General features: G+C 39.2%; 3 protein-coding genes across 4 annotated transcripts; 2 read left to right on the plus strand and 1 right to left on the minus strand.

The window, feature by feature from the left end:
- The first annotated feature begins 1,119 nt into the window (after positions 1 to 1,119).
- LOC111493251 lies at positions 1,120 to 2,116 on the plus strand. Its single transcript, XM_023142899.1, has 3 exons — positions 1,120 to 1,309; positions 1,375 to 2,010; positions 2,112 to 2,116. The coding sequence occupies exons 1-3, from the start codon at positions 1,120 to 1,122 to the stop codon at positions 2,114 to 2,116; spliced, it is 831 nt and encodes a 276-aa protein (XP_022998667.1).
- Positions 2,117 to 3,145: 1,029 nt separating this feature from the next.
- Positions 3,146 to 8,042, minus strand: LOC111492917 (D-xylose-proton symporter-like 3, chloroplastic). 2 transcript variants are annotated; one of them, XM_023142424.1, is made up of 15 exons: positions 7,747 to 8,042; positions 7,565 to 7,668; positions 6,694 to 6,772; positions 6,519 to 6,578; positions 6,366 to 6,432; positions 6,153 to 6,277; positions 5,957 to 6,058; positions 5,481 to 5,858; positions 5,332 to 5,379; positions 5,177 to 5,239; positions 4,980 to 5,060; positions 4,773 to 4,871; positions 3,675 to 3,812; positions 3,444 to 3,585; positions 3,146 to 3,354 (listed from the first exon to the last, which is right to left on the minus strand). In XM_023142424.1, exons 1-14 carry the CDS (start codon positions 7,957 to 7,959, stop codon positions 3,451 to 3,453), a joined length of 1,692 nt encoding a protein of 563 aa, XP_022998192.1. In that variant the 5' UTR covers positions 7,960 to 8,042; the 3' UTR covers positions 3,146 to 3,354; positions 3,444 to 3,450. The 2 variants fall into 2 exon arrangements, with proteins under 2 accessions (XP_022998192.1, XP_022998191.1); XM_023142423.1 differs by having other exon boundaries at positions 3,146 to 3,365.
- Positions 8,043 to 9,156: 1,114 nt separating this feature from the next.
- Positions 9,157 to 15,925, plus strand: LOC111492735 (serine/arginine repetitive matrix protein 1). The gene is made up of 11 exons (XM_023142168.1): positions 9,157 to 9,484; positions 9,903 to 9,992; positions 10,170 to 10,292; positions 10,637 to 10,804; positions 10,897 to 10,983; positions 11,121 to 11,248; positions 12,232 to 13,269; positions 14,382 to 14,561; positions 14,710 to 14,796; positions 14,885 to 14,974; positions 15,142 to 15,925. The coding sequence occupies exons 1-11, from the start codon at positions 9,464 to 9,466 to the stop codon at positions 15,719 to 15,721; spliced, it is 2,592 nt and encodes an 863-aa protein (XP_022997936.1). The 5' UTR covers positions 9,157 to 9,463; the 3' UTR covers positions 15,722 to 15,925.
- Positions 15,926 to 15,974: the final 49 nt, after the last annotated feature.

Genomic DNA, 15,974 nt, shown 5'->3' on the forward strand with positions numbered 1-15,974 from the left:
AAAGAAACTTTACAAAAAAAAAAATAATTAATGGACTTTTCTACCCCTTAATTTTCTAATTTTATTTTATTTTTCAAATATTTTAAATTTATATTACCATTTTCATTATCAATATTTACTAAAATAAAATAAAATTTATTGATATATATATATATAAATATAGCAACAAAATTTCAAGTACAAATAATAAATATTTCAACTTAGACAATGTGTATTTATGTATTTGTATATTCGAGTTCGAACTCCTAACAACTTAGACGGAAGATTATAAATGGATCCCTCTTTTGGGTTTTACTAGAGATTGGGAATCGACGTACTTTCCAAATGACTCATTTTACTGATGGGGTTTGTCATCACTTTAGCAGCTTGGCCTGTTACTCGAGATTTTCAATTATTCCCTTTTCGAAGGTTAGCAATGTATAGCAACCAAATAATATCATTTTCTGATTGTGACCTTTTACGATAGGAACGTAACATATATGAAGTTATGTAAATCTTACGAACATAAATCGTGAGTGAGTGAGTGAGTGTGAGAGAGAGAGGAGATTTGGAGGACATGAAAGTTGATTTGTGTGTGTTGGTCAATTGCTAAGAAGTAGGCTTATGTAAAGGAGAAAGAAAGGCCTTAATGAAAACTCTGTTGGATCTTCCCTCTTCAACAAACTTTGCCCACAAATATATTTAGTATACCATTGATTCAGCTTCTTGTGGCTCTTGTTTAACCCCTTCCCTTCAAATGCACCTCTCTTTCACACACAATTAACCAAAACCGAAACAAATCGAGAGCTAACACCGTCGTCATAATGCATGCATATAGTGCCAATGCCAACCCATCCACGGGACAACTTCGAGGTATAGGTAAATTCTCGTTTCTCGTTTCACGTTTCTTGTTCCTTTGTAATTTGTGTTAAATCAAACAAACGACTTATTCTTTATAAAACTAAGTCTCGAACAAAGCAAACCACACAAACAGGCTGAGAAGTGCCTTTCGTTTATTAAACAAATCCATTGAAAACTAACCGAGTTTAGGCCTTTCCATACGCAGAGGGGGATTCTTCCAAATGGTCGCCTGCACATTCGCCACCCGTGGCAGGAAAGGACCGTGACCCTGAAGAGGATATGGATCACCATCAAAAGAAATCAGTTTTTGCCAAAGTGAAAGAAAAAGCAAAGAAACTCAGATACACTCTAAGCCACAAGAAGAAGCACGGCGAAGACGAGAATGCTACACCGTCGTGGGGGTATAATTTGGATGAAAATGAAGAGGAAGAGGAGGACCATGTTGATGCTGAATATTTAGGAGCCCCAAGTAAGGTTGTTTCTGTTCATATATTTCAAATCCTATACTAAAATATGAACTTGTTTCATTTGCAGTGTATGAATCAGAGCTAGCACCAGAGGGCTGCAAAGAGAATGCCAGGCAGCATCCACGAGCCAATCCTGTGATTGCTGAGAATCATGTGTTAGCAAACAACATAAATCTTGCATCAGGACAAGATGAAAAACCTTTCAGCTCGTCGGAAATGTCGTCTGAAATGATCGTCGAGTCGTCTCTTGGGAATATCAAAACAGGAACCGAAACTGCAGCTGCAAATACTACCATTAAGAGAATACAAGAAATGGAGGCTGCTAAACCTTCAAGTCCAAGCAAGACATTGACAGAAGCTGTAACTGAGAAGTTGGCACCTGTTTATTCCACTGTTACTGATGCTACTCATGCTCTTGCTTCAAAGATCCAAAGCCTCACGTTCTCCGCTCCATCGAACCCAATGGCCAATTCTTCACCGGCTACTCCACAAGACGCTTTTTCCCCAGCAACGCAGAAGAGGAGCTCTTCCCCAATGGATCCGCAAGCATCAAGACTTGGTAAAGGAACTGAGCAGATATGGGACAAAGGAGATTCAGTAAAGGAGTACCTGATGCAGAAGTTTGAGCCAGGTGAAGACGAGAGAGCACTTTCTGAGGTGTTGTTCGATGCGCTGAGTCCGGGGAAAATGCCTGGAGATGTAGGTGTTGTGGAGAAGATGAGGGAGGCAGTAAGTTCCATGTTACAGGCTGATGAGGAACCACAGCCAGTGGCTACACATTTGGCTGCAAAATCTTTGCCACAGATTGAAACGGCACCACAACCAGTGGCTTCACAATTGCCTGCAAAATCTTTACCATTGGCTGAGAACTCACCAAAGCCAGTGGCTGCAACATCTTCATTGCGGGCTGAAACAACACCACAACCAGCAGCTGCAAAACAATCGTTACGAACCAAGAAGACACCAGAGCCCGTGGTTGCACGTTTTGTGGCAAAATCTTCATTACCGGCTAAGGAGGCACCTCAAGCAATACTAGCACTACATTTGCCTTCAAAACCTTCATCACAGGCCAAGGAATCACCACAGGCACTCCTGGCTACACGCTTGGCTGCAAAACCTTCATTACCAGAGGCAACACCACAACCAATGATTACACATTTAGGTTCAAAACATTCATCTAGCGCTCCTATCTTTACCACTACCCACATAGGTGAGTTACTACAACTTCAAATTTCTACTTTTACCGATAATATGAGATCCCACATCGGTTGGGGAGGAGACGAAACACCCTTTATAAGGGTGTGGAAACCTCTCCCTAGCAGACGCGTTTTAAAAATCTTGAGGAGAAGCTCGAAAGGGAAAACCTAAAAAGGACAATATCTGCTAGCGGTGGGCTTAGGTCGCTACAGATAATATAACAGAATAAAGCAATATCTCTTTCTGATGCAGTGGCTGAGGAAGAAGACCTAGAAAGAATACTCCAAGCCAATTAACAGACATATTCAATGATGAAGTTCATAGACACACACACGCAAACAACAAACAATAAGCAATTTACAACTAAGTTGTATTGTACCAATAAAATATTTCTGCAGTATTGTTATTGCAGATTGATGTGAAGAATGCAAGGGCTGCTTGTGTTCTAATCTTAGTTTTCCTCTTATGTTCACAATTTTGTACTCTGATGGGTTTACTTTGAACCCTTAATAACAAATGTTTGTTTCTTATGTCTTCATAGTTCCCAGTCAAATTCTCGAACGTTCAATATGCAGTTCCTGAATTTAGTTCTAGTTCTGAGTCATTGGTACGGTTCCTGAAACACGAACAATATAATAATACACAAAACAAAGCTGTAGATATCAATCATACTGATAAGAACATTTAGATTTGCACATTTCAAGAAGGAAGAAAACCATGAGTATCAACTATTCGATTCGACATAGTTGTTCCTAAGCCACATTATTTATTTGCATATTGAATAGATCGACAAACTCTCTTCAATGGCAGCACCGACCCGTCGTGTCAGCATCTCCAAGTGAGAAATATGCTGCAGTAGTTCTGCAAATGTTAGGCAAATCAACCGATGCAAACGTACGTTTATTATTGAAATCACACGAAAGCGAATTTGATCATTACGTGTTTATCACTTCAAGATTTTGGATTCGATTTCTTCCAAACTTAGACCTTTGGTCTCGGGAACTTGAAGAGTTACAAAAAGAAGTGAAAGCAATGCAATAGCACCGAAAAGAAGGAAAAGGTTATCCGCTCCAAGCAATTCCTACAAAACAGCAATTTAAGCATTTGATGTCAATGGCTCCAGAAATGGTGGAGACCAGTAAAAAACCAAGCATTCAATGGAATAACAACCTTCAGGGGTGAAAATGCAAATGTGACGATGGCATTCGAACCAAAATTCGTAAGAACTGCAAGACTGATTCCTTTCCCTCTAGTTCGAAGTGGAAATATTTCGGACACCATAAGCCAACTAATTGGTCCAAAGGATATCTGCAATGGCATTTCAGCAAGTTTTACACATCCTTTGCTGACAAAAAGAACCAGTAAAGCAAAGGATTGCAAGAGTTCCAGTTTCATTTTGAGTTTGTTTATAATTCAGAAGAGTGATTATTATATAAAAGTGTACTTCTGTGGGAGAGAGACTGATCAACAAAGGATGAAGGGCCGATTGGGAAGAAAACGAAAGAGGCTATGTTGGCTAAGGGTAAACCAGTTGGAGAAGGTGAGGTTGTATGTACAGAGTATGGCAAAGGGTGGGCCTGCGAAGGATGATTTGGAGGTCAAGAGGGTGGAGCCGAAGAGTAATCAATCGGCTCCTCCTGCCGCAGCCAAGGAGACTGCCCATATGTCATCAAAGCCGCCAGTGGTGGTGGAGAAGAAAATGAGTAAATGATTCAGAAGCCATTGAAAATAAAGGATCGGAGTTGCTAAACCGGTTGGAGAAGGTGAGGTTGTATGTACAGAGTATGGCAAAGGGTGGGCCTGCGAAGGATGATTTGGAGGTCAAAAGGGTGGAGCCGAAGAGTAATCAATCGGCTCCTCCTGCCGCAGCCAAGGAGACTGCCCATATGTCATCAAAGCCAGCAGTGGTGGTGGAGAAGAAAATGAGTAGAGGATTCAGAAGCCATTGAAAATAAAGAATCGGAGTTGCTAAACCGAGAGGGCTCTGATACCATGAGAATATTTGCTAAAACCACCACAGCTAAATGAGGTGAAAGTTCCCTATTTATGATCAAATAAATTACAAGGATATGGAAAGAGTAATAAACGGAAAGAGCAATAGATGAAAGATACCTATAGTAAACCGTAATGGAAGGCAAATATCTAGATATTTGCCTATAATAAAAGATCAAATATGATATATACGGTAAATTCACGATTAAATATCCTTAACAAGAGAGACCGATCAACAAAGGCCTCAAGGCTAAAGAAGCAAAGAGAAAAGTATACCTGGTAACAACCAACATACAAAAGCAGGGCACCAACAGCAACAATGGGGAACCCATCAAGAAATTTGTAGTAGGCTGAAAGAAGAAGCAAGGAAACCGCCTGCAGTAATAAAGATGGCAGAATTAGAACCCCCCAGCAAACAATTCCTCAAAGATTACAAGGTTATTGGAGGTGCCGGCAAGTTATGGATATGGTTATAGTGCTTACAATGCCACTAACACCTCCAATGAGCAAGGGCCTTCTTCCAAGATCATCAACTTTTAGAACAGCTACCCATGTCATAAGCAACTGAATGAAGAGCGATCGAAAGAAAATGATAAGAACGCCACAAACGGTTATTATAGGACGACAGAAACAATCTCTTCCAGATTAGATTGCATATCTTTTAAAATTATCTCATGCACCTTAAATACCCCAATAACAACTGAGACTCTAGTAGCATCAGAGGCAGCAGCAAATCCTGCATTCTTGAATCAGAATGGTGTACAGATATTATGATTTATCAAAGAGAAGAAAAACTGCCTTCTGGGTTATAATGTAACAAAGGGAATGTCAAAACCTGAAGAATGGGACCGGCGTAATATAGAACGCTCGGCTGTCCAGTTATCTGTCACATCATAGATGATATAGTTTCTGGAGTTCTTGAGTTATTTGCACTTTATGCTAAAATGTTATTCTCAAAATCAAATTTTAGAGATGACAAAAAACCTGCTGAAAGAGAACCAAACCGCCACCGATTATGAAGGCTTTCAAACTCGGGCCTTGAAAGACCTCCCAAATACTCCCTTCAGATTCCTGCTCTGAATAGGCAGATTTCAAGGAGAGAAATGTTTCTTCTATTTGTTTCTCAGATAGTTTATCACCAGGAGGTCGTCCTCTGAGTTTACTCAAGGCTACAATAGCTTGTTCTTTAGAATCCTCTGAAGGCGCTTTACCTTGAACGGCCCTGAGAAGTAACCAACGAGGCGATGGAGGGAGAATCGACATTCCTAATCCCATCAATAAAGCAACCGGTGCACTAAATCCATACATGTATCGCCATCCTCCGATTGTATTAATCTGAAGGCTTCCAACTAAATACCCCAACTGAAGAATAGCAATGGATTGGAAAATTAGCTCATAATCGAAATGAATTCTCGAAACGGAAGTAACTTAAACAACATGGAAAGGTTTATGAGCAGTACCAAGATTCCTAGTACTATAAACAGCTCCTTTAAAGATATTAAGGTTCCACGAATCCGAGATGGACATGTTTCAGCTATATAAAGAGGAGCCCCATGCATGGCCTGTTAAAGTGAAAATGTACCAACGCTAGTTTATAATGTCAGAGTACTCTTGCAATTTACAGGACTTATATGGGGAGTAAAGCAATAACATTACCAGACCAATGCCAAGGCCATAGAGAAGCCTTCCCGCCAGAAGAATGCCCAGATCAGGGCAATAAGCAGTGGTCAGGCTACCAAGTGCATATAGTACAGCTGCTATAATTAGCTCCCTCCTCCGTCCTTGACAACCGAGATAAAGAAAAACAGTCAAGTAAAGTTCATAAGAAGCTTCGAGCTTGAGTTTAAATTGAACACACCAAGCACGTACCGAGAAAATCTGCAATCGGGTACACAAGGAGGGAACCAAGAAGAGCTCCATACAAAGAGCCACTAACCTTAATTCAAGAGAATATAAGACGGGAAAGTTTGAGAGATATTTGCATCACAGTATGCAATTGTAAGTCCTATATAAGAAACTCACCACCAGACCAAGTTGAACGGCAGAGATGTTAAACCAACTGGTGCCACTAAGCTCAGGAGACTGACATTTTCAAGTAAAAAACACAAAAACTCATCAACAGTAAATGGTGACTTCTCAGCTAGAGAAGACTTTTTTTTGGGGGAAATCAGATTATATCAGAAAAATGTAGATCAACCTGCAATGAAAGGGTAGCTCCAGAGGTGGCACCAATGTCATATCCAAACAACAAGCCTCCTATGGCAGGGAACACAAACCTAATAATACAGAAATTCAACGAGGCAACTGTTAGGAATCACGGACCCTCCACAATGGTATGATATTGTCCACTTTGAGAATAAGCTCTCATGACTTTACTTTGGGCTTCCCCAAAAGGCCTCGTACTAATGGAGATGTATTTCTTACTTATAAACTCATCATCACTCCCTAAATTAGCCAATGTGGGACTCCCTCCCAACAATCCTCTCCTCGAACAAAGTACACTATAAAGCCTCCCCTGAGGCATATGAAGCACTTGAACCGTCTCCCCTTAATCAAGGTTCGACTCCTTCTTTGGAGTCCTCGAACAAAGTACACCCTTTGTTTGACACTTGAGTTACATTTGAATACACCTTCGAGGCTCACAACTTCTATATTCGACATTTGAGGATTCTATTAACATAGCTAAGTTAAGCGCATGACTATGATACCATTTTAGGAATCACGGACCCACCACAATAATATGATATTGTCCACTTTGATCATAAGCTCTCGTGGCTTTGCTTTGGACTTCCCCAAAAAGACCTCATACCAATAGAGATGTATTCCTTACTTATAAACCCATGATCATTTCCTAAATTAGCCAAAGTAGGACTACCCCCAACAATCCTCAACAGCAACTCGCCAATTCAAAAAACCCAAAAGTATGAAAATGCAAACTAGCTAACACCAGAACCTGACGAATTGAGACAATTCTTAATTCAATAAAGAGCTACCCCTACAAACCCAGAATTTTACTCAACAAATAGTACAAGAAATCAGCAATGAGCACAAAAGTAATGGAAACGTACGGCAAAATGACAGAAGACCAAGAAAACTCTTCTTCACTGTCTACTTCAGAATCAAGCGAATTGGTTTCTTCCTTCCCAGTCGAATAATCAGCCCGATCACCAACCTACAAAGCATATAAGAATTAAAGCAAAAAACCCCAATTAGCGAACCAAATTAAAATGGAATCCCGAAACTGATGGACCTTGGCGATGAGCCGAAGTTTGCAACCGGAGGAAGAGATTGGTTTATGGAACAGAGGCTCTAATTTGCCACTGAATGATGAAACTAGCAGTGGGGTAGTGCGAGTAGAGGAGAAGACAACGCTTGAACCAATCACTTGGGGTTTACATGTTTTTGAAAGAGAAAGCTTATGGGTGAAGAGAGGTCGAATTGGCGCACAGCAATCCATGGCCATGGTGGAACGATCGCAGAGAGAGTGATGAATTTGGGCATTGTCATGCTGCTGCAATCTATTGTATGTTATCTATCATGTGTTGACAATCTTGTGGCCTCCTTTCGTTCGTATTTATTTTACTTTGACTTGCCATGTATAAATTAATAAAAATACATTTTTCAATTTAAAAAAGTGTTTTGAAAATAATTTAAACCTTTTATATTTATAAATTGCAAACAAAAAAAAATTATAATATTTGGTAACGGAGGAATGAAGTTACACGTGTTAAAATAATGTGGTGGAAAATAAATAACACGAATTTAAATAAACGAATGTAATAAAGTATTTGTTGTGATTTAACCTAAGGGTTATAAAAATAACATGAATGGATTTGTCCTAGCTTCGGTTCCATGATTGTGACTGTGATGTCGTCATTGTACAAGGGTGTCTTACATTTACTTGAAAAAATAAGAGTGACACGTGGTTTGAGTAGTTTAGAAATACTCAATGAGTACCTTTACTATTGGGGTTGAAAAATGCATATAAAACACAATCATAGTTTGACATTTAGTAAAACATTTCATGGCCTTAAACTCTACTTTCCAGTCTAGTCCGAGCAAAATTTAGATATGTAGTATTTTTCAGCATACAACCTATGACCCACGATATGAAGTTAAGAGATAATACATGATTCAATTCATGTGACGATGCTAACTAATTATACTTTTCGTTTGAAAATAACTTAAATTAATTAAGCAGTGGTCACATTAGCCTAAAATGCTCCTAAAATGTCAAAATCAGTCTGAAACGATCCAAAATAGTTGAGAAAGGGACCCAAGACTACACTCCAAAGAGGAATTAAGCGGATATTCGAGAAACGACAGTAAAAATGTAAGAAATGAGAAATTACTGAGAAACTTAGAAGTAGTGGAGAGATGATGAATATGACTCAATAAAAGTTTTTTTTTTAATTCGATATTTTAATTTTTGAAATTAAATTTCATTAATTAATTATAGGAGTTGATTAATATAAACCGTGTAGAGTAAGTTTTTAAATTTTAAAAAAATTGAAAATTAATAATGAGAAGAATTAAATTTATTTATTTATTTATTTATTTATTTTGGAGTTAAAACACATTGTAATTTAACCAATGAATTGTACAGAACAGCAGGTGGATATTTATTTACAAATAATTTAGCCCTAATTCAACGAGGTTGAATGAGGAGGAGGATAAAAGAGTACGAATTTCTGATGGCTCAATCCGTCATTGGAATCGTCTTTGCAGCTTAATCGAGGGCGTGTTCAGTCCAATTCGTCTGGTCTCTGAGTCGTTCCCACGCTCTCGCCTTAGCTGCTGCCACTGTCGGGGAGTGTTCGGAGCTTCATTTCTCCCACAGCTTCTCACCAACCCATCGCTACCAAGCATCACTTGCAGATGTACTCCAACTAACCCTAATTCCTTCTCCACTCACTCGCTCACCGTCTCATCAAACCCACCTTGGTTCCCACCACAAGCCCTAGAAAATGTCGGGCGGCTTTTTCCGGGTAATGATGTAAACGAACTCACAACTCAGTTTTCAGCTTATTTATTTATCTCGAAACCAATCGGCGTGTTTCTGAAGCTAAGCTTTAACATTTGGTTCGGCGATTGTTTGGGATTTAGTTCTGTTCGTCACTTTTTGTTGGTTGGAAAATATCGAGGCTTTAGGTTTTGATTGAACAAGTTCTTCTTAAGCCAGAGGACTTCCCATCTTGTTTTTTGTTTATAAATATTTTTGTGTGTTTTAGCTAGAAGAATTTGTTGTTTTTCTTGTTAGATCAGAACAAATTTTCAGAATTGATTTATCTTTTAAGTGTGGATTTGTCCCGTATGTTTATGGTGTTCATCTCCTTGCATTCATACCTCCAGTATTTTCTTGAGGTTTTAATAGGTTTTTCTCTTTGTTTCATTATCATTGACTAGGGTACGTCTGCGGACCAAGACACTCGTTTTTCGAACAAGCAAGCAAAGCTGCTGAAGACACAGAAGTTCCCGGTTGAACTAGAACAGTTGGTTTGTTTTTTTTTCCCCTCCAAATTACTGTTATATGGTGTTCGTTCAATTGTCACAGATGTTTGTTTACGATTTGGTAATTGCTATTGAGCCAAGTGTTCAACCGTGCTGTTATGAATGTCTATAATTATTATAAGGGTTAATCAGTAAATCTTAAGCACGAGTGATGTTTCTTAGGTGGATATGACAAAGGTGAAGATGGATGTTATCAAGCCGTGGATTGCTACGAGGGTGACTGAGCTCCTTGGGTTTGAAGATGAAGTTCTTATTAACTTCATATACGGCCTTTTGGATGTCAAGGTAGTCAAAATATTTGTACAATAGAATTCAGGAAACTCTCTCTCTCTCTCTCTCTCTCTCTCTCTCTCTCTCTCTCTATCTATCTATCAACCTTTGAGATGGTAATAGGTATTTTATCCACTAAGTTCGGATTTGCCTCTCAGATTTTCTTATTATAATTGCATTATGTGATACATGGTCGTTCCTTTTTGTGCCAACTAATTGGTTGCTATGCTCAAGCCCATACTACGCTTGTGGCAAATGGCAGATGAATCGAGGCTGTCACAGTTATAAAAATAGATATTCTATCTGCACTTGGGCAACATACTGTTCAATATGCATCAATTATAACTGCTTTGGTGCAGGAAGTAAATGGGAAGGAAGTTCAAATACAACTCACTGGGTTCATGGAAAAGAATACTGTGAAATTTATGAAAGAGCTTTGGACACTACTCCTTAGTGCCCAGAAAAATGCCAGTGGTGTCCCTCAACAATTTTTGGATGCCAAAGAAGAAGAAATTAGAAAGAAGAAGGTTCTGGATTTGGTCAAGATTTATTGTACTAGTAGTAGTTACTTAGATTACTTGGTGTCTTTCTACTGATTTGTTATCTTTGATTATTACAGGCAGAGTCAGATTTTCTTGCAAATGAAATTCAGAAAAAGAGAGAGAAGGAAAATCGAGAAATTGAGGAGCAGAGATCGAAGAAGATGGTAAATAGTTTATTCATGTTGGAGTTACTATTTATTCAAATTGGTTTTTGGTCATAACTTTTCTTTGTATTTCCTCTGGCATTCAGCTAGCTTCTGCAATTATTTGGGTTCATGTCCTTTACCTCAAACTACTGTAGGATGATGGGGCTGAAAAGGTGGCCGCTTTGGAGCCTACCTCAAAGAATGTGCGCTCAAGGGCTACGAGAAATCATTCAGAGGAAGAGGAAGGGGCTGAAAAGAGAAATGGTTTTAGGGGAAGAAGCAGGTAATGAATTTCAATAGACTGATTTTCAACTTTAGTGTGATGATTCATTTTTGTACCTTTAAAATTATAACGAAGTTTACCTTCTTTCTTATCAAGTCTAATGCCATTGCTTGAAGAAAATATTGCGAATGACTTAAGATTTTTACTTGGACAATGGCATGGATACAATTGCTTGAAGAAAATATTGCGAATGACTTAAGATTTTTACTTGGACAATGGCATGGAGTGTATCGTTGGGAGTTTTGAGTATGATTGATAACAATTCTGCCACTGGACGCTACACTATCACTTTGGTTTGCTTGTGCTAAGAAGTCATGCATTCTGTCTTCTTGAAAGTGCACTGTAATGTTCAACCGGATTCTTGACTAGAAGTCTTTGAGAATGATATACTCATGCATGTCTGATATTTATAACGGTATTGCTAAGCATAAATAAGCTTCAACTACAAGTGACCAAGAAATTTTCTGTATATAAGAAAGTGCATAACTTCTTCTAACCAACATATACTGAATTGAGTATTAATAAAGCTAATAATATATTGTAACAGAGTCTGTTGGTGTCATTTAGCTCTTCAATCTCCTTTACTCCTGGATTATTTTCCAAATTGATGCATGCTGCCCTTTTGGAATTTCTTATCATATTTCACAAGTCACAAATATGTGGCACATGGGTCTTTTGCAAAGGCTCACCTTCAAGGTCTTTAAGCCAGCCGGTTTTTAGTTTTAGTAGTAGTTCTAGAAGTTACTTTAAGTACGCTGTCTATTTTAGTATGATAATAGAGATCCAATGTAATTAATATATTTATATTAGTTAAACAGTTGCATATCTTATTTTCTTGTTATTTCTAAGTTTTAGGGATGCACATGTCTATTTGTGTTACAACAGTAAAAATGTTTTTTTTAATAGAAAGTATGTGAGGCTATTATGGAGGTTTTTGGAATCTCCTTTTTTGTGCTAATGTTTTTGTCAAATTTTTTTTTTAGTGATAGACACAAGTCAAGAAGCAGATCTCGATCACCTCAACGACGACGGAGCTCTTTTTCACGAGCAAGATTGTCTGCAAGTCCACATCGAAGGGATCGTCGTGATTCATTCTCTCCCCGACGTAGAACACCATATTCAAGGAGATCTAGATCTACTTCACTTCGTAAATCTCGTTCTCCTTCTCAACATAGCTCACCATCTCCTCCTCGTAAATCACCATATCGATCACCACCACCTGTACAACGTCGATCATCATCACCTACCCGTCGAAGGTCACCATCAGTTGATAAGCATAAGAGATCACCATCACCCGTAGGCCAACGTAGGTCACTGTCACCTATAAGACGTCGTCGTTCACCTTCAGGTATTCGACGTCGTAGATCACCATCACCTAAATGGCGTCGTAGATCACCATCACCTAAATGGCGTCGTAGATCACCATCACCAGAGTGGCGTCGTAGGTCTCCGTCACCTGGACGACGTCGTAGGTCACCATCTCCTATACGGCGTCGCAGGTCGCCATCTCCTATACGGCGTCGAAGGTCACCATCTCCTATACGACGTCGAAGGTCACCATCCCCACCACGGCATCATAGATCACCATCTCCACACCGCCGCAAGTCACCTTCTTTTGCACGTCGTCGTAGATCACCATCTCCATCACATCGTCGAAGATCACCATCTCTGGTAGGCTATGGTAGATCACGCTCACCTGTTAGACGCCACAAGTCTCGCTCTCCAGTACGACGGCGTTTGTCAACTTCCTCCTCACCAGTAAGGAAATTGGATAGGTCATCACCACTTGATCATCACAGAACACCTTCACCCCTGGAACATAGATCTCCATCAACCCCATTGAGCAAATCACCTCCATCACCACTAAGGTCATCTCCAGCACGCCTCAAGAGATCAAGTCCATCTCGACGTAGATCCATTTCACCATATGATCGGAGTTCATTGGAGGAGCAGGGAAACCTTTCGCCTGTCAAAAGAAAATCTGCACATCAGAGGAGGTCTCTCTCTCAATCTCCCGGCAGGTAATTCTTCTCTTCTGTGTTAAGCTTGCATCTTGTGCAATAATTTCTACCTACTTGCATGTGTGTTTGATGATTGTCTGAAATAAGTAGACAAGACACAATTTGGATTTTGGGCACTAGGAATTATATCTTATGCAACCTATTTTTGTAAATTGTTGTTCGTAATTGCTAGATGGCAAGGGTACTAGCCACTACAGAAAAATAAATCTACTGGATGTAGCTGATTTTTTTTTTTTTTTTTGATATTTTATGTCGAGAACCTTCAAATCAATGTCATAGTGAAGCACCTAAACAAAATTAGGCTTTCAATCAGATTTCTGATATGCATAGCTTAATGAAAGATGTATCAATTTGATTTCTCTATTCACCCATCAGAGGTTTAGCCAGATAATCATGGACGAGACCTGTAGTTGTCCTTGAGGTCATAAATACAAACTATAGTGGTCCCTGTACAGCCAATTAAAACCCAAATTCCTGAAGGCAAGCGACAATGGTCACTAAATAACAGTGGTCCTGAGAGGCACTTTTCCTTGTTAGTCCCTGTCGTTAAGGATGCATACATTATTTTTATTTACTGGGGAGCGTTTAATGATTTGGATCAGATTCGTTGGAAATGTGAATTTGAGTTTCCTTTTGGATTCTTATTTGGAGTTAATTGGAGTTAAGTATCTGTTTGTCTCATATGATGCTATTTGATGATGTTTTTTGTTCGTTTTGTGATAAGGGTTAGATTCTTTAACGTTCGAGTTCTTTTGACATTCTTTGGAGCATTTGAGAAAATTAGGAGAGTTTAATGGCCCTTCTTTGTACTTTTGTTTTTCTGTAATAATCCTTTATATCTTATTCTTTTGGATGGAAGTTGTTTTGTGTATGCTTAGGTTTCCTCGTTCTGACTCCTATTGAGCCGTCAGTTGTGTAGCCTTTTTTTGTATCCTTCCCATTTCTCTACATGCACATTTTTTTCGAAAACATATCCTGGAGATTTCAGTTGCATTGTCAGATATGGTTGTCTTGTGGGATTAATATACATATTAATCTTCATTTATCTTGACGCTGTTCAGATGATTAAGGTTTCTTCATGGTTTTGATCACATTTTAAAACTGTGATACAGAAATGTTCAGACATCCCCAGCATCCCAACAACCTTCTAGGTCATTGAGGTCACCAGAAAGGAATTCTAGGGAAGGGAACAATTCCAATACCAGAACATTGGCTTCACCATCGTCTTTGGAGAAGTCTCCAGCACTAACAGATTCTCCACCAGTTACGAGGAGTGCTAGCGATGATAGGAGGTTATCATTTTTCTAATTTATTATAACGCTTCGTGTTTTTCTATTTCAATAACTTTTCGAGTTTTTTTAGTTTATATGATTGTTGCATCTTTGGGAGGCCAGTCCTCAGTTTAGTAAGGATAAACGAACAATGTTCTCATCATGGCAGGTTAAGTTCACCACGATCACGGGCAAAGCAGTATCGTCATGACAGCCGTTCAACAAGGACAAGGGAAGACGAGGTCGCTTACGCTAGGTGAGTTCAATTATGAGCCAATGAACTATTCATTTGTTCTTGTGGGTTTCATTTTTTGGATTGTTATTTTTTATTATATTCCTTGTAGGGAGAGTGGGAATAGAAAGTCCCTGAATTCTTCCATTGTCGGTAAGACGAAAAATTCTCCTGTGGATGCCAAAGTTCTCTCACCTGGAAGGTTAATTTATGAACTTGCACCTGATGCTTTGGAATTTAGAAAGAAATATCAGGAACTAAAGACCTCATTCTCCCATCTCTTGGACAAATATATTCTGATAGTTTAATCATTTATATGTGAAGTCACAGATTTGCGCTCGTGTTTGTGTTTCATGTTTATTTTTGCAGTAGTAAGCATTCTCGAAAGGAGGCGCCTGCAAGCCCCGATGTACAAAAATCTTCGTCATCACACAAAGAAGGTATGAAACAGGATGAAACGAGCCATTCGCTCCCAAGTAAGACCAAGGAAACTGAGCATTTGACAGTTGAAAAAGTTGATCATAATAACCGGGACGAGGCTTCAGATTCTGATTTGGAGGAAGGCTATAAGCGTAAAACTGGAAGTAGGGAGAAGAAAAGACACAGAAAATCAGACAGACACGGCACTTCTTCGGACTCTGAAGACAGCTATGATACTGAATTGGAGAGGAAGGAAGCCAGGAGGAGGAAGAAGGAGGAGAGGAGGTTGCGGAAGGAGAAGAAGCGCCAAAAACGCGAAGAGCGTAGGCGGAAAAAGGAAGAGCGGCGTGCAGAGAAGACAAAAGCTAAGAACCTTAGTGATGATGACTCAGATGATGATCAAGTTGCAAAAGACGAGTCTTATAAGCGTAATGGCGCAGATGAGGCCGAGCACAAAAGACTAGAGATCGAGTTAAGGAAGAAGGCACTGGAATCGTTCAACGCGAGGAAAGGAAGAGGCCCTGAATAGTCTGTATCAAGTAAGTATCTTTTTCAAATTTCAGAATAGTCTGTATTATGAAGCACATCTTTTCACATAAGAGGTACATTGTCATCTGTAACTTCCCTTTAAGCCATGCGGCTGAATTCACAAATGGTGATTTCTTGGATGTTCCTTTGAACGCAAACTTTAATTAAGTTTCCATATGATGGAAAGACAATTACCCTCTTGCCTCAATTGAGCTTGTTTTAGGCTTCTTTTAGATGGGCAGATACATGATTTT

This window comes from Cucurbita maxima, unplaced genomic scaffold, assembly GCF_002738345.1.
Source record: "Cucurbita maxima cultivar Rimu unplaced genomic scaffold, Cmax_1.0 Cma_Scf00018, whole genome shotgun sequence".
NCBI lineage: Eukaryota > Viridiplantae > Streptophyta > Magnoliopsida > Cucurbitales > Cucurbitaceae > Cucurbita > Cucurbita maxima.

Bases quoted from the DNA above. Each gene is read 5' to 3' on its own strand.
- LOC111492917 (XM_023142424.1), bottom strand. From the start codon at position 7,959: ATGGCCATGGATTGCTGTGCGCCAATTCGACCTCTCTTCACCCATAAG. The intron at 6,059-6,152 runs GTAATGTTATTG...TCACTTTAACAG, and splicing joins ATGGCCTTGGCATTGGTCTG to GCCATGCATGGGGCTCCTCT. The intron at 4,872-4,979 runs GTAAGCACTATA...TTATTACTGCAG, and splicing joins TTGGAGGTGTTAGTGGCATT to GCGGTTTCCTTGCTTCTTCT.
- LOC111492735 (XM_023142168.1), top strand. From the start codon at position 9,464: ATGTCGGGCGGCTTTTTCCGG. The intron at 10,293-10,636 runs GTAGTCAAAATA...GCTTTGGTGCAG, and splicing joins ACGGCCTTTTGGATGTCAAG to GAAGTAAATGGGAAGGAAGT. The intron at 14,562-14,709 runs GTTATCATTTTT...TCATCATGGCAG, and splicing joins AGTGCTAGCGATGATAGGAG to GTTAAGTTCACCACGATCAC.
- LOC111493251 (XM_023142899.1), top strand. From the start codon at position 1,120: ATGGATCACCATCAAAAGAAATCAGTTTTTGCCAAAGTGAAAGAAAAA. The intron at 1,310-1,374 runs GTAAGGTTGTTT...TTTCATTTGCAG, and splicing joins TGAATATTTAGGAGCCCCAA to TGTATGAATCAGAGCTAGCA.